Source organism: Oncorhynchus mykiss, chromosome 16, assembly GCF_013265735.2.
Source record: "Oncorhynchus mykiss isolate Arlee chromosome 16, USDA_OmykA_1.1, whole genome shotgun sequence".
Lineage (NCBI taxonomy): Eukaryota > Metazoa > Chordata > Actinopteri > Salmoniformes > Salmonidae > Oncorhynchus > Oncorhynchus mykiss.
In genome coordinates this window covers 72,872,285-72,896,057 of record NC_048580.1, presented here as the reverse complement: position 1 = coordinate 72,896,057, position 23,773 = coordinate 72,872,285, and the positions used below count along the sequence as shown (strand labels likewise).

The 23,773-nt window shown below is 48.6% G+C and overlaps 1 protein-coding gene across 1 annotated transcript in view; it reads right to left on the bottom strand.

The window, feature by feature from the left end:
• Positions 1-1,856: 1,856 nt before the first annotated feature.
• LOC110491159 (guanine nucleotide-binding protein G(i) subunit alpha) overlaps positions 1,857-23,773 on the bottom strand; it is a 69,207-nt gene continuing 47,290 nt past the window's right edge. Inside the window, exons 5-9 of the mRNA XM_036947744.1 lie at positions 15,112-15,240; positions 12,489-12,618; positions 8,365-8,518; positions 5,433-5,644; positions 1,857-2,548 (exon numbers count right to left, since the gene is read on the bottom strand). Of these exons, the coding sequence (XP_036803639.1) occupies positions 5,454-5,644; positions 8,365-8,518; positions 12,489-12,618; positions 15,112-15,240 (604 nt within the window). The 3' untranslated portion in view covers positions 1,857-2,548; positions 5,433-5,453. The remainder of the gene's footprint in view (positions 2,549-5,432; positions 5,645-8,364; positions 8,519-12,488; positions 12,619-15,111; positions 15,241-23,773) is intronic.

The following is a 23,773-nucleotide window of genomic DNA, read 5'->3' as shown; positions in this document are numbered from 1 at the left end:
CTGTTGGAAAAGCATCCCAGGTGAAGCTGGTTGAGAGAATTTCAAGAGTGTGCAAAGCTGTCATCAAGGAGGCTACCATGAAGAATCTAAAATATATTTTTATTTGTTTAACACTTTTTTTTAGTTACTACATGATTCCAAATGTGTTATTTCATAGTTTTGATGTCTTCACTATTATTCAACAATGTAGAAAATAGTAAAAATAAAGAAAACTCCTTGAATGAGGTGTGTCCAAACTTTGGACTGGTACTGTAAATGTTTCCTGATCTTTCTTATATCTCAGATATAAGTAGGTGCCAGGTTTGTGTCAAGAACTGCAACTCTGCTGAGGTTTTTCACGCTCAACGGTTTCCCGTGTGTATCAAGAATGGTCCACCACCCCAACGGACATTCAGCCAATTTAACACAACTGTGGGAAGCGTTGGAGTCAACATGGGCCAGCATCCCTGTACAATGCTTTCGACACCTTTCCCCAGTGATTTGAGGCTGTTCTGAGGGCAAAGGAGTTGCAACTCAATATTAGGAAGTTGTTCTTAATGTTTTGTACACTCAGTGTATACCAGTATTGTGTCAATCTATAGATGGGAGCACTGGAATGGAGAGAAGGGATATGTTCCAAAGACACCCTATTCCCCTATGTAGTGCACTACTACTCTGGTCGAAGGTATCGCACTACATAGGGGATTGGGTGTCGTTTGGGACACAGCCAAGGATGATTTTTTTTTCTATCTGTGTGATTTGTTGGTTAATAAATCAACCAAATGCCATAAAAATATCACTCCACTGAACAAAAATATAAAACGCAACATGCAACCATTTCAAAGATTTTTACTGAGTTACAGTTCATTATAAGGGAATCAGTCCATTTAAATAAATTAATTAGGCCCTAATCTATGGATTTCACATGACTGGGAATACAGATATGCATCTGTGGATCAGAAAACCAGTCAGTATCTGGTGTGACCACAATTTGCCATGGGGCACTCTGTTCACAATGCCTCATCTCCTTCACATAGAGTTGTTCAGGCTGTTGATTGGTGGCCTGTGGAATGTTGTTCCTCTCCTCTTCATTGGCTGTATGAAATTGCTGAATATTGGCGGGAACTGGAACACGCTGTCGTACACGTCGATCCAGAGCATCCCAAACATGCTCAATGGGTGACAGCATGCAGGCCATAGAATAACTGGGAAATGTTCAGCTTCCAGAAATTGTGTACAGATCCTTGCGACATGAGGCTGTGCATTATCATGCTGAAACATGAGGGGGTGGCGGTGGATGAATCGCACGACAATGGGCCTCAGGATCTCGTCACGGTATCTCAGTGCATTCAAATTGCTACCAATAAAATGCAATTGTGTTCGTTGTCCGTAGTTAATGCCTACCCATACCATAACCCCACCACCACCATGGGGCACTCTGTTAACAACGTTGACATCAGCAAACCGCTCGCCCACAAGACGCCATACACTCTGTCTGCCATCTGCTCGGTACAGTTGAAACCAGGATTCATCTGTGAAGAGCACACTTCTCCAGTGTGCCAGTGGCCATCGAAGGTAAGCATTTGCCCATTGAAGTCGGTTACGACGCCGAACTGCAGTCAGGTCAAGGCTAAGTAGATGAGCTTCCCTGAGAAGGTTGCACAAACCCACAGTTGCATCAGCTGTCCGGCTGGCTCGTCTCAGACAATCCTGAAGGGGAAGAAGCCAGATGTGGAGGTCCTGGGCTGACGTGGTTCACACGTGGTCTGCGGTTGTGAGGCCGGTTGGACGTATTGGCAAATTCTCTAAAACAACGTTGGAGACGAGAAATTAACATTAAATTCTCTGGCAATAGCTTTGGTGGACAGTCCTGTAGTCAGCATGCCAATTGCACGGTCCCCTAAAACTTGGGTCATCTGTGACATTGTGTTGTGTGACAAAACTGCACCTTTAAGAGTTATCTTATATTGCCCCAGCACAAGGTGCACCTATGTAATGATACTGCTGTTTAATCAGTATCTTGATATGCCACACCTGTCAGGTGGATGGATTATCTTGGCAAAGGCTCACTAACACGGATGTAAACAAAATTCTGCACCAAATTTTTAGAGAAATAAGCTTTTTGTGCGTATGGAAAATGTCTGGGATCTTTAATTTCAGCTCATGAAACATGGGACCAACACTTTATATGTTGCGTTTATATATTTTTGTTCAGTGTAAATTATCTGGAACTAAAAACATAATTATTCTGTAGTCTGACTTGGCAGTTCCCATAGAAGTCACAGTGACTATATTTCACTGTTTAAGGTTTTCCCCACAGTTCAGTTCTGTCCTGAGCTCAGTGTATCAGAGGGTTGAGAACATGGAGAAAAATTAAAAGTGGTAAAACGAAAACAATCCCAGAATGCAGTATTCATCATCCGCTGTATTCAGCATGGCAACCAACAGTCTCAATCGCTGGTTCTACTTTCCATAATCTTCTTCTACTTCCACGATCATCTAATGCAAATGTCCCAAGTCATCTCATATCTTCATCCCCCTTACATGAGGCTCACGGTCCACCAGACACCTACAGAAGAGGAAGAGAGAGGATAAAAGTGAACCATTATAAAAAAAACATATCTATGACTGCATCCAATCTGTCCTGACATCACAATGAAGCACGCCCCCCTCATGAATCCAAGCTGTCCTGACATCACAATGAAGCACGCCCCCCTCATGAATCCAAGCTGTCCTGAGATCACAATGAAGCACGCCCCCCTCATGAATCCAAGCTGTCCTGACATCACAATGAAGCACGCCCCCCTCATTAATCCAAGCTGTCCTGACATCACAATGAAGCACGCCCCCTCATGAATCCAAGCTGTCCTGACATCACAATGAAGCACGCCCCCCTCATGAATCCAAGCTGTCCTGAGATCACAATGAAGCATGCTCCCCTCATTAATCCAAGCTGTCCTGACATCACAATGAAGCACGCCCCCCTCATGAATCCAAGCTGTCCTGACATCACAATGAAGCACGCCCCCCTCATTAATCCAAGCTGTCCTGACATCACAATGAAGCACGCCCCCCTCATGAATCCAAGCTGTCCTGACATCACAATGAAGCACGCCCCCCTCATGAATCCAAGCTGTCCTGACATCACAATGAAGCACGCCCCCCTCATTAATCCAAGCTGTGCTAACATCACAATGAAGCACGCCCCCCTCATGAATCCAAGCTGTCCTGACATCACAATGAAGCACGCCCCCCTCATGAATCCAAGCTGTCCTGACATCACAATGAAGCACGCCCCCCTCATTAATCCAAGCTGTGCTAACATCACAATGAAGCACGCCCCCCTCATGAATCCAAGCTGTCCTGACATCACAATGAAGCACGCCCCCCTCATGAATCCAAGCTGTGCTGACATCACAATGAAGCACGCCCCCCTCATTAATCCAAGCTGTGCTAACATCACAATGAAGCACGCCCCCCTCATGAATCCAAGCTGTCCTGACATCACAATGAAGCACGCCCCCCTCATTAATCCAAGCTGTCCTGACATCACAATGAAGCACGCCCCCCTCATGAATCCAAGCTGTGCTAACATCACAATGAAGCACGCCCCCCTCATGAATCCAAGCTGTCCTGACATCACAATGAAGCACGCCCCCCTCATGAATCCAAGCTGTGCTGACATCACAATGAAGCACGCCCCCCTCATGAATCCAAACTGTCCTGACATCACAATGAAGCACGCCCCCCTCATGAATCCAAGCTGTGCTGACATCACAATGAAGCATGCCCCCCTCATGAATCCAAGCTGTGCTAACATCACAATGAAGCACGCCCCCCTCATGAATCCAAGCTGTGCTGACATCACAATGAAGCACACCCCCCTCATGAATCCAAGCTGTGCTGACATCACAATGAAGCATGCCCCCCTCATGAATACAAGCTGTGCTGACATCACAATGAAGCATGCCCCCCTCATGAATCCAAGCTGTGCTAACATCACAATGAAGCACACCCCCCTCATGAATCCAAGCTGTGCTGACATCACAATGAAGCACGCCCCCCTCATGAATCCAAGCTGTGCTAACATCACAATGAAGCATGCCCCCCTCATGAATACAAGCTGTGCTAACATCCCAATGAAGCACGCCCCCCTCATGAATTGCTTCATTACAACACCTACACATGCTGCCACTGAATCAAACAATCAAGAGGACAAAGAATCTGTAACATACAGTCAGACTATCCAGTCCTTTCAGATATTACCCAAATGCCCCCAAAATAAAAGAAAAACCTTCTGCAGCTTTAACCAATAACAGGTGTATGTCTACAGTGATTCAGTATGTACAAAGTTCAAAAGGTCACAAACCTGAAGCGCCCTGTCACCTCCTTAGAGGCCAAACCCAAACAGTTCTCACAGCAAGGACATGTTAGAGTCCCCATGGTTATGGGTTCAATCGCCCCGCTAGCCTTTCTGTGGGTTCAATCCCCCCGCTAGCCTTTCTGTGGGTTCAATCCCCCCGCTAGCCTATCTATGGGTTCAATCCCCCCGCTAGCCTTTCTATGGGTTCAATCCCCCCGCTAGCCTTTCTATGGGTTCAATCCCCCCCGCTAGCCTTTCTATGGGTTCAATCCCCCCGCTAGCCTTTCTATGGGTTCAATCGCCCCGCTAGCCTTTCTGTGGGTTCAATCCCCCCGCTAGCCTTTCTATGGGTTCAATTCCCCCGCTAGCCTTTCTATGGGTTCAATCCCCCCGCTAGTCTTTCTATGGGTTCAATCCCCCCGCTAGTCTTTCTATGGGTTCAATCCCCCCCGCTAGCCTTTCTATGGGTTCAATCCCCCCCGCTAGCCTTTCTATGGGTTCAATCCCCCCGCTAGTCTTTCTATGGGTTCAATCCCCCCGCTAGTCTTTCTATGGGTTCAATCCCCCCGCTAGCCTTTCTATGGGTTCAATCCCCCCGCTAGCCTTTCTATGGGTTCAATCCCCCCTGCTAGCCTTTCTATGGGTTCAATCCCCCCCGCTAGCCTTTCTATGGGATCAATCCCCCCCGCTAGCCTTTCTATGGGTTCAATCCCCCCCGCTAGCCTTTCTATGGGTTCAATCCCCCCCGCTAGCCTTTCTATGGGTTCAATCCCCCCCGCTAGCCTTTCTATGGGTTCAATCCCCCTGCTAGTCTTTCTATGGGTTCAATCCCCCCCGCTAGCCTTTCTATGGGTTCAATCCCCCCCGCTAGCCTTTCTATGGGTTCAATCCCCCCGCTAGCCTTTCTATGGGTTCAATCCACCGTTAGCCTTTCTATGGGTTCAATCCCCCCGCTAGCCTTTCTATGGGTTCAATCCCCCCGCTAGCCTTTCTATGGGTTCAATCCCCCCGCTAGCCTTTCTATGGGTTCAATCCCCATAGAATCCCCAAAGGGTAGGTGCTAGGGAGTAAGGGTTGATTTGGTACTGACCTGAAGATCCCTGGTCCCACCTCAGTAGAGTCCACACTCCTTGAGGTTGATCTTGATGATGACGTCTGTGACGGCGTCGAACACGAACTGAACGTTCTTGGTGTCGGTGGCGCAGGTGAAGTGGGTGTAGATCTCTTTAGTGTCCTTCCTCCTGTTCAGATCCTCAAACTGACACTGGATGTAGGCTGCTGCTTCCTCATATGTACTGGCTCCTGTAGTAATAATAATAGTGCATTATGGGTACTGTAGTATACTGGATGTAGGCTGCTGCTTCCTCATATGTACTGGCTCCTGTAGTAATAATAATAGTGCATTACGGGTACTGTAGTATACTGGATGTAGGCTGCTGCTTCCTCATATGTACTGGCTCCTGTAGTAATAATACTAGTGCATTATGGGTACTGTAGTATACTGGATGTAGGCTGCAGCCTCCTCATATTAAGCTCCATCTAACTACTTAGGTAAACATATGAATGATCTGTTGCACAACGTTCGGCGCAGGTGTTGGTAACTGGTTCGCCATACACCTGCGCAGGTAATTCACATGTTTACCCAAGTAGTTAGATGGTTTGTCATGAAATGTATTAGATAGACATGCTTCTAATATCCGTACATTATTGACCCGTGACTGACAATTTTGGTAAATAGTATGGTCTACAGGTTATCATACGGTATTCTAACTCAGGCAAGCAGAACCTTGAGACTAAAGATCTTATTGGATCTCTCCTATTGGCATTATAGCAGAGCGCATTGGCCATATCCCTGGTGACTGGAGCGATTTTTTTTTTTTGTTAGCACAATAATTTTGTCCTTCAGGCTAGATGGACGTCATAGCCTACGTCTCCCCTTTTCATAGGCCGCAAAAAATACAGCTTCCTCAAGCTTGAAACCCACGCGCCGCCTATGACTCCTTGTATTATATATAGCAGATCATTTATTTTAAGACTGGTCGCAGAGACAATGTCAACGGATATCGGTAGTAGAAAGGCAAGCCAAAGCAAAACTTCTGAGAAGTTCCCAAAAAAGCCAACCGTATAAAGATGCTTGATTTAGTTGTCCAGGTAACCATGGAATGGAATGAGATGGGTAACCAGGTAACCATGGAACCAATGGAATGGTCCCAAAAGAGGAAACACAACAGGTTCGAACAGCTTTTTCAATACTGCCTTTGTGCTTTAAAAAAAAAAAGTACACAAACTAGTTGAATCAGGAACAACTCAAACACTTCCAAGTATTTCACATCATGTATGTGTTGTGTGTGTGTGTGTATTCTTCACATGCGCACAGGCGTGTGTGTGTGTTACAGTTGAAGTCAGAAGTTTACACAGACCTTAGCCAAATGCATTTAAACTCAGTTTTTCACAATTCCTGACATTTAATCCTAAAAAAACATTCCCTGTCTTAGGTCAGTTAGGATCACCACTTTATTTTAAGAATGTGAAATGTCAGAATAATAGTAGAGAGTGATCTATTTCAGCTTTTATTTATTTCATTACACTCCCAGTGGGTCAGAAGTTTACATACACTCAATTAGTATTTGGTAGCATTGCCTTTAAATTGTTTAACTTGGGTCAAACGTTTTGGGTCTCCTTCCACAATAAGTTGGGTGAATTTTGGCCCATTCCTCCTGACAGAGCTGGAGTGACTGAGTCAGGTTTGTAGGCCTCCTTGCTCAAATACGCCTTTTCAGTTCTGCCCACAAATTTTCTATAGGATTGAGGTCAGGACTTTGTGATGGCCACTCCAATACCTTGACTTTGTTGTCCTTAAGCCATTTTGCCACAACTTCGGAAGTATGCTTGGGTCATTGTCCATTTGGAAGACCCATTTGCGACCAAGCTTTAACTTCCTGACTGATGTCTTGAGATGTTGCTTCAATATATCCACATAATTTTCCGACCTCATGATGCCATCGATTTTGTGAAGTGCACCTGTTCCTCCTGCAGCAAAGCACCCCCACAACATGATGCTGCCACTCCCGTGCTTCACGGTTGGGATGGTGTTCTTCTGCTTGCAACCCTCCCCCTTTTTCCTCCAAACATAACGATGGTCATTATGGCCAAACAGTTCTATTTTTGTTTCATCAGACCAGAGGACATTTCTCCAAAAAGTACGATGTTTGTCCTCATGTGCAGTTGCAAACCGTAGTCTGGCTTTTTTATGGCGGTTTTGGAGCAGTGGCTTCTTCCTTGCTGAGCGGCCTTTCAGGATATGTCGATATAGGACTCGTTTTACTGTGGAGAAAGATACTTTTGTACCTGTTTCCTCCAGCATCTTCACAAGGTCCTTTGCTGTTGTTCTGGGATTGATTTGGACTTTTCACACCAAAGTACGTTCATCTCTAGGAGACTCCTTCCTGTGAGGTATGACGGCTGCGTGGTCCCATGGTGTTTATACTTGCATACTATTGTTTGTACAGGTGAGCGTGGTACCTTCAGGCGTTTGTGGAGGTCTTCAAACTTGTGGAGGTCTACAATTTTTTACTGAGGTATTTGGCTGATTTCTTTAGATTTTCCCATGATGTCAAGCAAAGAGGCACTGAGTTTGAAGGTAGGCCTTGAAATACATCCACAGATACACCTCCAATTGACTCAAATGATGTCAATTAGCCTATCAGAAACTTCTAAAGCCATGACATCATTGTCTGGAGTTTTCCAAGCTTTTTAAAGGCACAGTCAACTTAGTGTATGTAAACTTCTGACCCACTGGAATTGTCATACAGTGAATTATAAGTTAAATAATCTGTCTGTAAACAATTGTTGGAAGAATACCTTGTGTCGTGCACAAAGAAGATGTCCTAACCGACTTGCCAAAACTATAGTTTGTTAACAAGAAATTTGTGGAGTGGTTGAAAAACGAGTTTCAATGACTCCAACGTAAGTGGATGTACACCTCCAACTTCAACTGTACTTGTAGTATGTTTATCACCCACCTGCGTACTCAGGGTAACAGATGGTGAGTGGACTCCTGGCAATCTTCTCCTCAAACAGATCCTTCTTGTTGAGGAAGAGGATGATGGAGGTGTCTGTGAACCACTTGTTGTTGCAGATGGAGTCAAACAGCTTCATGCTCTCATGCATCCGGTTCTATAGAGGAGACCCGGAAACACGGTGTGGAATCAGAACAGTAGAGCTGGGCGATATGGACATAAAAGTCATGCTCTCATGCATCCGGTTCTATAGAGGAGACCCGGAAACACGGTGTGGAATCAGAACAGTAGAGCTGGGCGATATGGACATAAAAGTCATGCTCTCATGCATCCGGTTCTATAGAGGAGACCCGGAAGCACGGTGTGGAATCAGAACAGGATAACAGTAGAGCTGTGCGATATGGACATAAAAGTCATGTCGTGATAAACTATTTAGCTTGATAACAATAAATACAACAACAACAGAAAAATGTAAAGTTGTCTTCCAGCGCCAAGTTAGACAACTGAGATGGCAGCCTTTGATTAAAAAAGTTATCTACTTGATCTAACATTTCCAGGGAACGGATGGTTCATATTTTGATATGCAACCTGTCAAAATAGGATCCAGAATGATCAGATTTATTTTGGGCTTTTCAGAGAATTTGCCGACATCTTTACGCATGTTGACTTGGAATTGTCTATAACATTCACCATCTGAGGAAGTGGGAACTCAAAACCCTTTCTAACAACAAATAATGATATTGTTGCTACAGAGCCTTCAGAAAGTATTCCTACCCCTTGACTTATTTCACATTTTGTTGTGTTACAGCCTGAATTCAAAATGGATAAAAAAATATTATTTACACACAATACCAGATAATGACAAATTGAAAACATGTTTAGACATTTTGGCTAATGTATTTAAAATTAAATTCAGAAATATCTAATTTATACTAATATAAACACAACAAGGGCCCCAAAGTGTTGGTCCCATGTTTCATGAGCTGAAATAAAAGATCTAAGAAATTTTCCATAAAGCTTATTTCTCTCAAATTTTTGCCACAAATTGGTTTAGTGAGCATTTCTCCTTTGCCAAGATAATCCATCCACCTGCCAGGTGTGGCATATCAGGAAGCGGATTAAACAGCATGATCATTGCACAGGTGCACCTTGTGCTGGGGACAATAAAAGGCCACTCTAAAATGTGCAGTTTTGTCACACAACGCTAGAGATGTCTCAAGTTTTGCGAGAGAGTGCAATTGGCATGTTGACTGCAGGAAGGTCCAACAGAACTGTTGCTATAGAATTGAATGTTTATTTCTCTACCATAAGCCGCCACCAACGTTGTTTTAGAGAATTTGTCAGTATGTTTCAACTGGCCTCACAACCCAGTCTGGTGGGGAGGGGGAGGGGGGGGGGGGGGGGGAGTATTTCTGTCTGTAATAACGCCCTTTTGTGAGGAAAACACAAATTCTGATTGGTTGGGCCTGGCTCCCAAGTGCGTGGGCAAATGCCCACCCATGGCTGTGCTCCTGCGATAGATTAGGGCCTAATTTATTTATTTAAATGGACTGATTTGCAAACATTTTTTAAAACATGTAACAACAAAATGTGGAATAAGTCAAGGGGTATGAATACTTTCTGAAGGCAATGTGCTCACAGAAAGCAGTGACTCTCCTATCTGTAACTACAACATTAGTTGTATTTTGAGAAATGGTCATATGCTTGTGCTTTCAGAACGCATCTCTCCCTCCTCTGTGCTCACAGTGGTGAGAGTGGCTCGCACCTCTCCCTCAACACCTCAAATCCTCTCCCTCAACACCTCAACTCCTCTCCCTCAACTCCGCTCCCTACCTCAACACCTCTCCCTCAACACCTCTCCCGCAACCCCTCTCCCTCAAATCATCTCCCTCAAATCCTCTCCCTCAACTCCTCTCCCGCAACACATCTCCTCCACACATCTCCCGACTTAACTGAAGACCCCTCTCCCTCTATCCACCCTTCCCTTCTCTCCCTCCTCGTCCTTTGCCAGCAGCAGGTCATAATCGCTCAGCTCCACACAGAAGATAATGGCCGTCACACCCTCCCTCAGCACCCCTCACCCACTCTCCACCCCTCCCTGCTACCCCTCCTCTCTCCTCACCATCTCTTCGTCCTCTGCCAGCACCAGGTCATAGTCACTGAGCTCCACACAGAAGATAATGGCCGTCACACCCTCCCTCAGCACCCCTCACCCACTCTCCACCCCTCCCTGCTACCCCTCCTCTCTCCTCACCATCTCTTCGTCCTCTGCCAGCACCAGGTCATAGTCACTGAGCTCCACACAGAAGATAATGGCCGTCACACCCTCCCTCAGCACCCCTCACCCACCCCTCCCTGCTACCCCTCCTCTCTCCTCACCATCTCTTCGTCCTCTGCCAGCACCAGGTCATAGTCACTGAGCTCCACACAGAAGATAATGGCCGTCACACCCTCCCTCAGCACCCCTCACCCACTCTCCACCCCTCCCTGCTACCCCTCCTCTCTCCTCACCATCTCTTCGTCCTCTGCCAGCACCAGGTCAGTCACTGAGCTCCACACAGAAGATAATGGCCGTCACACCCTCCCTCAGCACCCCTCACCCACCCCTCCCTGCTACCCCTCCTCTCTCCTCACCATCTCTTCGTCCTCTGCCAGCACCAGGTCATAGTCACTGAGTGCCACACAGAAGATAATAGATGTCACGCCCTCCCTCAGCACCCCTCACCCACCCCTCCCTGCTACCCCTCCTCTCTCCTCACCATCTCTTCGTCCTCTGCCAGCACCAGGTCATAGTCACTGAGTGCCACACAGAAGATAATAGATGTCACGCCCTCCCTCAGCACCCCTCACCCACCCCTCCCTGCTACCCCTCCTCTCTCCTCACCATCTCTTCGTCCTCTGCCAGCACCAGGTCATAGTCACTGAGCGCCACACAGAAGATAATGGCCGTCACACCCTCCCTCAGCACCCCTCACCCACCCCTCCCTGCTACCCCTCCTCTCTCCTCACCATCTCTTCGTCCTCTGCCAGCACCAGGTCATAGTCACTGAGTGCCACACAGAAGATAATAGATGTCACGCCCTCCCTCAGCACCCCTCACCCACCCCTCCCTGCTACCCCTCCTCTCTCCTCACCATCTCTTCGTCCTCTGCCAGCACCAGGTCATAGTCACTGAGTGCCACACAGAAGATAATAGATGTCACGCCCTCCCTCAGCACCCCTCACCCACCCCTCCCTGCTACCCCTCCTCTCTCCTCACCATCTCTTCGTCCTCTGCCAGCACCAGGTCATAGTCGCTGAGCGCCACACAGAAGATAATGGCCGTCACACCCTCCCTCAGCACCCCTCACCCACTCTCCACCCCTCCCTGCTACCCCTCCTCTCTCCTCACCATCTCGTCGTCCTCTGCCAGCACCAGGTCATAGTCACTGAGCTCCACACAGAAGATAATGGCCGTCACACCCTCCCTCAGCACCCCTCACCCACCCCTCCCTGCTACCCCTCCTCTCTCCTCACCATCTCTTCGTCCTCTGCCAGCACCAGGTCATAGTCACTGAGTGCCACACAGAAGATAATAGATGTCACGCCCTCCCTCAGCACCCCTCACCCACCCCTCCCTGCTACCCCTCCTCACCATCTCTTCGTCCTCTGCCAGCACCAGGTCATAGTCACTGAGCTCCACACAGAAGATAATGGCCGTCACACCCTCCCTCAGCACCCCTCACCCACCCCTCCCTGCTACCCCTCCTCTCTCCTCACCATCTCTTCGTCCTCTGCCAGCACCAGGTCATAGTCACTGAGTGCCACACAGAAGATAATAGATGTCACGCCCTCCCTCAGCACCCCTCACCCACCCCTCCCTGCTACCCCTCCTCACCATCTCTTCGTCCTCTGCCAGCACCAGGTCATAGTCACTGAGCGCCACACAGAAGATAATGGCCGTCACGCCCTCCCTCAGCACCCCTCACCCACCCCTCCCTGCTACCCCTCCTCTCTCCTCACCATCTCTTCGTCCTCTGCCAGCACCAGGTCATAGTCACTGAGCGCCACACAGAAGATAATAGATGTCACACCCTCCCTCAGCACCCCTCACCCACCCCTCCCTGCTACCCCTCCTCTCTCCTCACCATCTCTTCGTCCTCTGCCAGCACCAGGTCATAGTCGCTGAGCGCCACACAGAAGATAATAGATGTCACGCCCTCAAAGCAGTGGATCCACTTCTTCCTCTCAGAACGCTGGCCGCCCACGTCAAACATCCTGAGGGGAAACAAAGGGAAACAGGGTAAGGGGGAGGTGACGCAGCAGGGTAAGGTGACTCAGCAGGGTAAGCGGGAGGTTACGCAGCAAAGTGAGGGGGAGGTGACTGAGCAGGGGGAGGTGACTCAGCAGGGTAAGGTGACTCAGCAGGGTAAGGTGACTCAGCAGGGTAAGGGGGAGGTTACGCAGCAAAGTGAGGGGGAGGTGACTCAGCAGGGTAAGGGGGAGGTGACGCAGCAGGGTAAGGGTAAGGTGACTCGGCAGGGTAAGGGGGAGGTGACTCGGCAGGGTAAGGGGGAGGTGACTCGGCAGGGTAAGGGGGAGGTGACTCGGCAGGGTAAGGGGGAGGTGACTCGGCAGGGTAAGGGGGAGGTGACTCGGCAGGGTAAGGGGGAGGTGACTCGGCAGGGTAAGGGGGAGGTGACTCGGCAGGGTAAGGGGGAGGTGACTCGGCAGGGTAAGGGGGAGGTGACTCGGCAGGGCAAGGTGACTCGGCAGGGCAAGGGGGAGGTGACTCGGCAGGGCAAGGGGGAGGTGACTCGGCAGGGCAAGGGGGAGGTGACTCGGCAGGGCAAGGGGGAGGTGACTCGGCAGGGCAAGGGGGAGGTGACTCGGCAGGGCAAGGGGGAGGTGACTCGGCAGGGCAAGGGGGAGGTGACTCGGCAGGGCAAGGGGGAGGTGACTCAGCAGGTTAAGGGGGAGGTGACTCAGCAGGTTAAGGGGGAGGTGACTCAGCAGGTTAAGGGGGAGGTGACTCAGCAGGTTAAGGGGGAGGTGACTCAGCAGGTTAAGGGGGAGGTGACTCAGCAGGTTAAGGGGGAGGTGACTCAGCAGGGTAAGGGGGAGGTGACGCAGCAGGGTAAGGGGGAGGTGACGCAGCAGGGTAAGGGGGAGGTGACTCAGCAGGGTAACGGGGAGGTGACTCAGCAGGGTAACGGGGAGGTGACTCAGCAGGGTAACGGGGAGGTGACTCAGCAGGGTAACGGGGAGGTGACTCAGCAGGGTAACGGGGAGGTGACTCAGCAGGGTAACGGGGAGGTGACTCAGCAGGGTAACGGGGAGGTGACTCAGCAGGGTAACGGGGAGGTGACTCAGCAGGGTAAGGGGGAGGTGACTCAGCAGGGTAAGGGGGAGGTGACTCAGCAGGGTAAGGGGGAGGTGACTCAGCAGGGTAAGGGGGAGGTGACTCAGCAGGGTAACGGGGAGGTGACTCAGCAGGGTAACGGGGAGGTGACTCAGCAGGGTAACGGGGAGGTGACTCAGCAGGGTAAGGGGGAGGTGACTCAGCAGGGTAAGGGGGAGGTGACTCAGCAGGGTATGGGTGCTACGGCTTCTTATCGACAGAAGAGATTTGACAACTGATCACACACACACACACACACACACTTTAGCTCCCTAATATACAATTGACATCATGGAGATGACATCACTACTATGGTCATAGACAAGGCTCCTGTCTGTACCTGAGACCCACCCTCACCACTATGGTCATAGACAAGGATTAGTCTTTTCTCCGGACGTGCTACCTGTCCCAGACCTGCTGTTTTGGACTCTTAATGATCGGCTATGAAAAACCAACTGACATTTACTCCTGAGATGCTGACCTGTTGCACCCTCTACAACTACCGTGATTATTATTATTTGACCATGCTGGTCATCTATGAACATTTGAACATCTTGGCCATGTTCTGTTATAATCTCTACCTGGCACAGCCAGAAGAGGACTGGCCACCCCTCATAGCCTGGTTCCTCTCTAGGTTTCTTCCTAGGTTCTGGCCTTTCTAGGGAGTTTTTCCAAGCCACTGTGCTTCTACACCTGCATTGCTTGCTGTTTGGGGTTTTAGGCTGGGTTTCTGTATAAGCACGTTGTGACATCAGCTGATGTAAGAAGGGCTTTATAAATACAGTTCATTGATTGACGGAGCAACGCCCTTCAACTTAAGACAGACCGACCGACCATATGGACGGTGCCCCTGCATCAACCCAGCCAATCAGCATTTATAGGAACTAAATCTTTGCTGAACACATACAACTATGAACAGACTGAGTGTCAACACCACTATTTAAACTGACCATTAGTTATTTAGTTTAGCTTGTGCTTTGCTTCCTCTGTGTGGGGGGGGGAAGGTTACTCTCAAGCCCTTCGTGACGTCGACTGATGTAAAAAAAGGGGCTGATCGTAATAATTAAGAACTAATGGATTGTGTTTGTCTAAACAAATGAATGAATTAAGTACGATTATTGAATCCATCTAATTAATGAATTATGTTGACTCTATACCAAATCATCTGTCCCCATCACCTGTGAAACAGTTGTTTGACTCATTAGGCTCTGGCTTTGGCACTGAGCCGACTATTCTCAAATAACTAAGATCTGTCTCAATCAAAATGGTGTGTGTAGCTATCGGTAGGTATAAAGACTTCAAACAGCGCTCCTTGAAGGTGTGTGTGTGTGTGTGTGTGTGTGTGTGAGGATAGCAGCGGGTGTACTGACTTGAAGTAGAGCTCCTTGAAGGTAAAGTGTGTCTCCACGATGCCAGTAGTCTTGACTCTGGTCCTCAGCACGTCTTGCTGGGTGGGGACATAACTCTGTTGGGCAATACGGTCCAGGTCATTCAGATAACTGAGGGAAGAGAGACAACGAAAAACAGGTCAGGAGAGGGAGACAGAGCAGAAGAGAGAGAGACACAGACAGGTCAGGAGAGAGAAAGACACAGACAGGTCAGGAGAGAGAGAGAGACAGACAGACAGGTCAGGAAAGAGAGACAGACAGACAGGTCAGGAAAGAGAGACAGACAGGTCAGGAGAGAGAGACAGACAGGTCAGGAGAGAGAGACAGACAGGTCAGGAGAGAGAGACAGACAGGTCAGGAGAGAGAAAGAGACAGGTCAGGAGAGAGAAAGAGACAGGTCAGGAGAGAGAAAGAGACAGGTCAGGAGAGACAGACAGACAGGTCAGGACAGAGAAAGGGAGACAGGTCAGGAGAGACAGACAGACAGGTCAGGAGAGAAAGAGACAGACATGTCAGGAGAGAGAAAGAGAGACAGGTCAGGAGAGAGAAAGAGACAGGTCAGGAGAGAGAAAGAGACAGGTCAGGAGAGAGAAAGAGACAGGTCAGGAGAGAGAAAGAGACAGGTCAGGAGAGACAGACACAGGTCAGGACAGAGAAAGGGAGACAGGTCAGGAGAGACAGACAGACAGGTCAGGAGAGACAGACAGACAGGTCAGGAGAGAGAAAGAGAGACAGGTCAGGAGAGAGAAAGAGACAGGTCAGGAGAGAGAAAGAGACAGGTCAGGAGAGACAGACAGGTCAGGAGAGAGAAAGAGACAGGTCAGGAGAGAGAAAGAGACAGGTCAGGAGAGAGAAAGAGACAGGTCAGGAGAGAGAAAGAGACAGGTCAGGAGAGACAGACAGGTCAGGAGAGACAGACAGACAGGTCAGGAGAGAAAGAGACAGACAGGTCAGGAGAGAGAAAGAGAGACAGGTCAGGAGAGAGAAAGAGACAGACAGGTCAGGAGAGAGAAAGAGACAGACAGGTCAGGAGAGAGAAAGAGACAGGTCAGGAGAGAGAAAGAGACAGGTCAGGAGAGAGAAAGAGACAGACAGGTCAGGAGAGAGAAAGAGACAGACAGGTCAGGAGAGAGAAAGAGACAGACAGTTGAGGAGAGAGAAAGAGACAGACAGGTCAGGAGAGAGAAAGAGACAGACAGGTCAGGAGAGAGAAAGAGACAGACAGGTCAGGAGAGAGAAAGAGACAGACAGGTCAGGAGAGAGAAAGAGAGACAGGTCAGGAGAGAGAAAGAGAGACAGGTCAGGAGAGAGAAAGAGAGACAGGTCAGGAGAGAGAAAGAGACAGGTCAGGAGAGAGAAAGAGACAGGTCAGGAGAGAGAAAGAGACAGGTCAGGAGAGAGAAAGAGACAGGTCAGGAGAGAGAAAGAGACAGGTCAGGAGAGAGAAAGAGACAGGTCAGGAGAGACAGACAGACAGGTCAGGAGAGACAGACAGACAGGTCAGGAGAGAGAAAGAGAGGCAGGTCAGGAGAGAGAAAGAGAGACAGGTCAGGAGAGAGAAAGAGACAGACAGGTCAGGAGAGAGAAAGAGACAGACAGGTCAGGAGAGAGAAAGAGACAGACAGGTCAGGAGAGAGAAAGAGAGAGACAGGTCAGGAGAGAGAAAGAGAGACAGGTCAGGAGAGAGAAAGAGAGACAGGTCAGGAGAGAGAAAGAGAGACGGGTCAGGAGAGAGAAAGAGAGACGGGTCAGGAGAGAGAAAGAGACAGGTCAGGAGAGACAGACAGACAGGTCAGGACAGAGAAAGGGAGACAGGTCAGGAGAGACAGACAGACAGGTCAGGAGAGAAAGAGACAGACAGGTCAGGAGAGAGAAAGAGAGACAGGTCAGGAGAGAGAAAGAGAGACAGGTCAGGAGAGAGAAAGAGACAGGTCAGGAGAGACAGACAGACAGGTCAGGAGAGACAGACAGACAGGTCAGGAGAGAGAAAGAGAGACAGGTCAGGAGAGAGAAAGAGACAGGTCAGGAGAGAGAAAGAGACAGGTCAGGAGAGAGAAAGAGACAGGGCAGGAGAGACAGACAGGTCAGGAGAGAGAAAGAGAGACAGGTCAGGAGAGAGAAAGAGACAGGTCAGGAGAGAGAAAGAGACAGGTCAGGAGAGAGAAAGAGAGACGGGTCAGGAGAGAGAAAGAGAGACGGGTCAGGAGAGAGAAAGAGAGACGGGTCAGGAGAGAGAAAGAGACAGACGGGTCAGGAGAGAGAAAGAGACAGACGGGTCAGGAGAGAGAAAGAGACAGACAGGTCAGGAGAGAGAAAGAGACAGACAGGTCAGGAGAGAGAAAGAGACAGACAGGTCAGGAGAGAGAAAGAGACAGACAGGTCAGGAGAGAGAAAGAGACAGACAGGTCAGGAGAGAGAAAGAGACACAGGTCAGGAGAGAGAAAGAGACAGACAGGTCAGGAGAGAGAAAGAGAGACAGGTCAGGAGAGAGAAAGAGACAGACAGGTCAGGAGAGAGAAAGAGACAGACAGGTCAGGAGAGAGAAAGAGACAGACAGGTCAGGAGAGAGAAAGAGACAGACAGGTCAGGAGAGAGAAAGAGACAGGGCAGGAGAGACAGACAGGTCAGGAGAGAGAAAGAGAGACAGGTCAGGAGAGAGAAAGAGAGACAGGTCAGGAGAGAGAAAGAGACAGGTCAGGAGAGAGAAAGAGACAGGTCAGGAGAGAGAAAGAGACAGGTCAGGAGAGAGAAAGAGACAGGTCAGGAGAGAGAAAGAGAGACAGGTCAGGAGAGAGAAAGAGAGACAGGTCAGGAGAGAGAAAGAGACAGACAGGTCAGGAGAGAGAAAGAGACAGGGCAGGAGAGACAGACAGGTCAGGAGAGAGAAAGAGAGACAGGTCAGGAGAGAGAAAGAGAGACAGGTCAGGAGAGAGAAAGAGACAGGTCAGGAGAGAGAAAGAGACGGGTCAGGAGAGAGAAAGAGACGGGTCAGGAGAGAGAAAGAGAGACGGGTCAGGAGAGAGAAAGAGAGACGGGTCAGGAGAGAGAAAGAGACAGACAGGTCAGGAGAGAGAAAGAGACAGACAGGTCAGGAGAGAGAAAGAGACAGACAGGTCAGGAGAGAGAAAGAGACAGACAGGTCAGGAGAGAGAAAGAGACAGACAGGTCAGGAGAGAGAAAGAGACAGACAGGTCAGGAGAGAGAAAGAGACAGACAGGTCAGGAGAGAGAAAGAGACAGACAGGTCAGGAGAGAGAAAGAGACAGACAGGTCAGGAGAGAGAAAGAGACAGACAGGTCAGGAGAGAGAAAGAGACAGACAGGTCAGGAGAGAGAAAGAGAGACAGGTCAGGAGAGAGAAAGAGAGACAGGTCAGGAGAGAGAAAGAGAGACAGGTCAGGAGAGAGAAAGAGACAGACAGGTCAGGAGAGAGAAAGAGACAGACAGGTCAGGAGAGAGAAAGAGACAGACAGGTCAGGAGAGAGAAAGAGACAGACAGGTCAGGAGAGAAAAAGAGACAGACAGGTCAGGAGAGAGAAAGAGACAGACAGGTCAGGAGAGAGAAAGAGACAGACAGGTCAGGAGAGAGAAAGAGAGACAGGTCAGGAGAGAGAAAGAGAGACAGGTCAGGAGAGAGAAAGAGACAGGTCAGGAGAGAGAAAGAGACAGGTCAGGAGAGAGAAAGAGACAGGTCAGGAGAGAGAAAGAGACAGGTCAGGAGAGAGAAAGAGACAGGTCAGGAGAGAGAAAGAGACAGGTCAGGAGAGAGAAAGAGACAGGTCAGGAGAGACAGACAGACAGGTCAGGAGAGAGAAAGAGAGACAGGTCAGGAGAGAGAAAGAGACAGACAGGTCAGGAGAGAGAAAGAGACAGACAGGTCAGGAGAGAGAAAGAGACAGACAGGTCAGGAGAGAGAAAGAGAGAGACAGGTCAGGAGAGAGAAAGAGAGACAGGTCAGGAGAGAGAAAGAGAGACAGGTCAGGAGAGAGAAAGAGAGACGGGTCAGGAGAGAGAAAGAGAGACGGGTCAGGAGAGAGAAAGAGACAGGTCAGGAGAGACAGACAGACAGGTCAGGACAGAGAAAGGGAGACAGGTCAGGAGAGACAGACAGACAGGTCAGGAGAGAAAGAGACAGACAGGTCAGGAGAGAGAAAGAGAGACAGGTCAGGAGAGAGAAAGAGACAGGTCAGGAGAGACAGACAGACAGGTCAGGAGAGACAGACAGACAGGTCAGGAGAGAGAAAGAGAGACAGGTCAGGAGAGAGAAAGAGAGACAGGTCAGGAGAGAGAAAGAGACAGGTCAGGAGAGAGAAAGAGACAGGGCAGGAGAGACAGACAGGTCAGGAGAGAGAAAGAGAGACAGGTCAGGAGAGAGAAAGAGACAGGTCAGGAGAGAGAAAGAGACAGGTCAGGAGAGAGAAAGAGACAGGTCAGGAGAGAGAAAGAGAGACGGGTCAGGAGAGAGAAAGAGAGACGGGTCAGGAGAGAGAAAGAGAGACGGGTCAGGAGAGAGAAAGAGACAGACAGGTCAGGAGAGAGAAAGAGACAGACAGGTCAGGAGAGAGAAAGAGACACAGGTCAGGAGAGAGAAAGAGACAGACAGGTCAGGAGAGAGAAAGAGAGACAGGTCAGGAGAGAGAAAGAGACAGACAGGTCAGGAGAGAGAAAGAGACAGACAGGTCAGGAGAGAGAAAGAGACAGACAGGTCAGGAGAGAGAAAGAGACAGGGCAGGAGAGACAGACAGGTCAGGAGAGAGAAAGAGAGACAGGTCAGGAGAGAGAAAGAGAGACAGGTCAGGAGAGAGAAAGAGACAGGTCAGGAGAGAGAAAGAGACAGGTCAGGAGAGAGAAAGAGACAGGTCAGGAGAGAGAAAGAGACAGGTCAGGAGAGAGAAAGAGAGACAGGTCAGGAGAGAGAAAGAGAGACGGGTCAGGAGAGAGAAAGAGACAGACAGGTCAGGAGAGAGAAAGAGACAGACAGGTCAGGAGAGAGAAAGAGACAGGGCAGGAGAGACAGACAGGTCAGGAGAGAGAAAGAGAGACAGGTCAGGAGAGAGAAAGAGAGACAGGTCAGGAGAGAGAAAGAGACAGGTCAGGAGAGAGAAAGAGACAGACAGGTCAGGAGAGAGAAAGAGACAGGTCAGGAGAGAGAAAGAGACAGACAGGTCAGGAGAGAGAAAGAGACAGACAGGTCAGGAGAGAGAAAGAGAGACAGGTCAGGAGAGAGAAAGAGACAGGTCAGGAGAGAGAAAGAGACAGGTCAGGAGAGACAGACAGACAGGTCAGGAGAGAGAAAGAGAGACAGGTCAGGAGAGAGAAAGAGACAGACAGGTCAGGAGAGAGAAAGAGACAGACAGGTCAGGAGAGAGAAAGAGACAGACAGGTCAGGAGAGAGAAAGAGAGACAGGTCAGGAGAGAGAAAGAGAGACAGGTCAGGAGAGAGAAAGAGACAGGTCAGGAGAGAGAAAGAGACAGACAGGTCAGGAGAGAGAAAGAGACAGACAGGTCAGGAGAGAGAAAGAGACAGGTCAGGAGAGACAGACAGACAGGTCAGGAGAGAGAAAGAGAGACAGGTCAGGAGAGAGAAAGAGACAGACAGGTCAGGAGAGAGAAAGAGACAGACAGGTCAGGAGAGAGAAAGAGACAGACAGGTCAGGAGAGAGAAAGAGACAGACAGGTCAGGAGAGAGAAAGAGACAGACAGGTCAGGAGAGAGAAAGAGACAGACAGGTCAGGAGAGAGAAAGAGACAGACAGGTCAGGAGAGAGAAAGAGACAGACAGGTCAGGAGAGAGAAAGAGACAGACAGGTCAGGAGAGAGAAAGAGAGACAGGTCAGGAGAGAGAAAGAGACAGACAGGTCAGGAGAGAGAAAGAGACAGACAGGTCAGGAGAGAGAAAGAGACAGACAGGTCAGGAGAGAGAAAGAGACAGACAGGTCAGGAGAGAGAAAGAGACAGACAGGTCAGGAGAGAGAAAGAGACAGACAGGTCAGGAGAGAGAAAGAGACAGACAGGTCAGGAGAGAGAAAGAGACAGACAGGTCAGGAGAGAGAAAGAGACAGACAGGTCAGGAGAGAGAAAGAGACAGACAGGTCAGGAGAGAGAAAGAGAGACAGGTCAGGAGAGAGAAAGAGACAGACAGGTCAGGAGAGAGAAAGAGACAGACAGGTCAGGAGAGAGAAAGAGACAGACAGGTCAGGAGAGAGAAAGAGAGAGACAGGTCAGGAGAGAGAAAGAGACAGACAGGTCAGGAGAGAGAAAGAGACAGACAGGTCAGGAGAGAGAAAGAGACAGACAGGTCAGGAGAGAGAAAGAGACAGACAGGTCAGGAGAGAGAAAGAGACAGACAGGTCAGGAGAGAGAACGAGACAGACAGGTCAGGAGAGAGCAAAAAAGAGCGAGATAAAGAACGAGTTAAATATGGATATAAATAAAAATAATCTCTCAGATTTGGGACAGACACTTTAAAACAAACTTCCCTTTTGAAGTATTATTGGGCCATCTGTTTGTCCATGTATGAATCTGTTATTCTATGTGTTCCTATGGGGAAAGAGCAGTAAATCCAAATGCATTGTTTCATCAAATATTTTAGATTTTTTTTGTATACCTGAAGGAGTCATAAAATTCCAAATCAAAATGATACTTGGGAAGGGCTAAATGATACTTGGGAAGGGCTAAATGATACTTGGGAAGGGCTAAATGATACTTGGGAAGGGCTAAATGATACTTGGGAAGGGCTAAATGATACTTGGGAAGGGCTAAATGATACTAATAAGGGCTAAATGATACTTGGTAAGGGCTAAATGATACTTGGTAAGGTCTAAATGATACTTGGGAAGGGCTAAATGATACTAATAAGGGCTAAATGATACTTGGTAAGGGCTAAATGATACTTGGTAAGGGCTAAATGATACTTGGTAAGAACTAAATGATACTTGGGAAGGGCTAAATGATACTAATAAGGGCTAAATGATACTTGGGAAGGGCTAAATGATACTAATAAGGGCTAAATGATACTTGGGAAGGGCTAAATGATACTTCCATGTGTTCGCTTAGTAGAACCGCTACTGTGGTTTCACTTATCTATTATTTCTCTGTTGTTACTCTCTACATTGTTGGGACGGGCCCATCAGAAAGCATTTCACTGTTAGTCTACACCTGTTGTTACTCTACATTGTTGGGAAGGGCCTGTCAGCATTTCACTGTTAGTCTACACCTGTTGTTTCTCTCTACATTGTTGGGAAGGGCCCGTCAGGAAGCATTTCACTGTTAGTCTACACCTGTTGTTACTCTCTACATTGTTGGGAAGGGCCCATCAGCATTTCACTGTTAGTCTACACCTGTTGTTACTCTCTACATTGTTGGGAAGGGCCCATCAGCATTTCACTGTTAGTCTACACCTGTTGTTTCTCTCTACATTGTTGGGAAGGGCCCGTCAGCATTTCACTGTTAGTCTACACCTGTTGTTACTCTCTACATTGTTGGGAAGGGCCCATCAGCATTTCACTGTTAGTCTACACCTGTTGTTACTCTCTACATTGTTGGGAAGGGCCCATCAGCATTTCACTGTTAGTCTACACCTGTTGTTACTCTCTACATTGTTGGGAAGGGCCCGTCAGCATTTCACTGTTAGTCTACACCTGTTGTTTCTCTCTACATTGTTGGGAAGGGCCCATCAGCATTTCACTGTTAGTCTACACCTGTTGTTACTCTCTACATTGTTGGGAAGGGCCCGTCAGTCAGCATTTCACTGTTAGTCTACACCTGTTGTTTCTCTCTACATTGTTGGGACGGGCCCATCAGCATTTCACTGTTAGTCTACACCTGTTGTTTCTCTCTACATTGTTGGGAAGGGCCTGTCAGCATTTCACTGTTAGTCTACACCTGTTGTTACTCTCTACATTGTTGGGACGGGCCCATCAGCATTTCACTGTTAGTCTACACCTGTTGTTTCTCTCTACATTGTTGGGAAGGGCCCATCAGCATTTCACTGTTAGTCTACACCTGTTGTTTCTCTCTACATTGTTGGGAAGGGCCCATCAGCATTTCACTGTTAGTCTACACCTGTTGTTTCTCTCTACATTGTTGGGAAGGGCCCATCAGCATTTCACTGTTAGTCTACACCTGTTGTTTCTCTCTACATTGTTGGGAAGGGCCCATCAGCATTTCACTGTTAGTCTACACCTGTTGTTTCTCTCTACATTGTTGGGAAGGGCCCATCAGCATTTCACTGTTAGTCTACACCTGTTGTTTCTCTCTACATTGTTGGGAAGGGCCCATCAGCATTTCACTGTTAGTCTACACCTGTTGTTTCTCTCTACATTGTTGGGAAGGGCCTGTCAGCATTTCACTGTTAGTCTACACCTGTTGTTTCTCTCTACATTGTTGGGAAGGGCCCATCAGAAAGCATTTCACTGTTAGTCTACACCTGTTGTTTCTCTCTACATTGTTGGGAAGGGCCCATCAGCATTTCACTGTTAGTCTACACCTGTTGTTTCTCTCTACATTGTTGGGAAGGGCCAGTCAGCATTTCACTGTTAGTCTACACCTGTTGTTTCTCTCTACATTGTTGGGAAGGGCCTGTCAGCATTTCACTGTTAGTCTACACCTGTTGTTTCTCTCTACATTGTTGGGAAGGGCCTGTCAG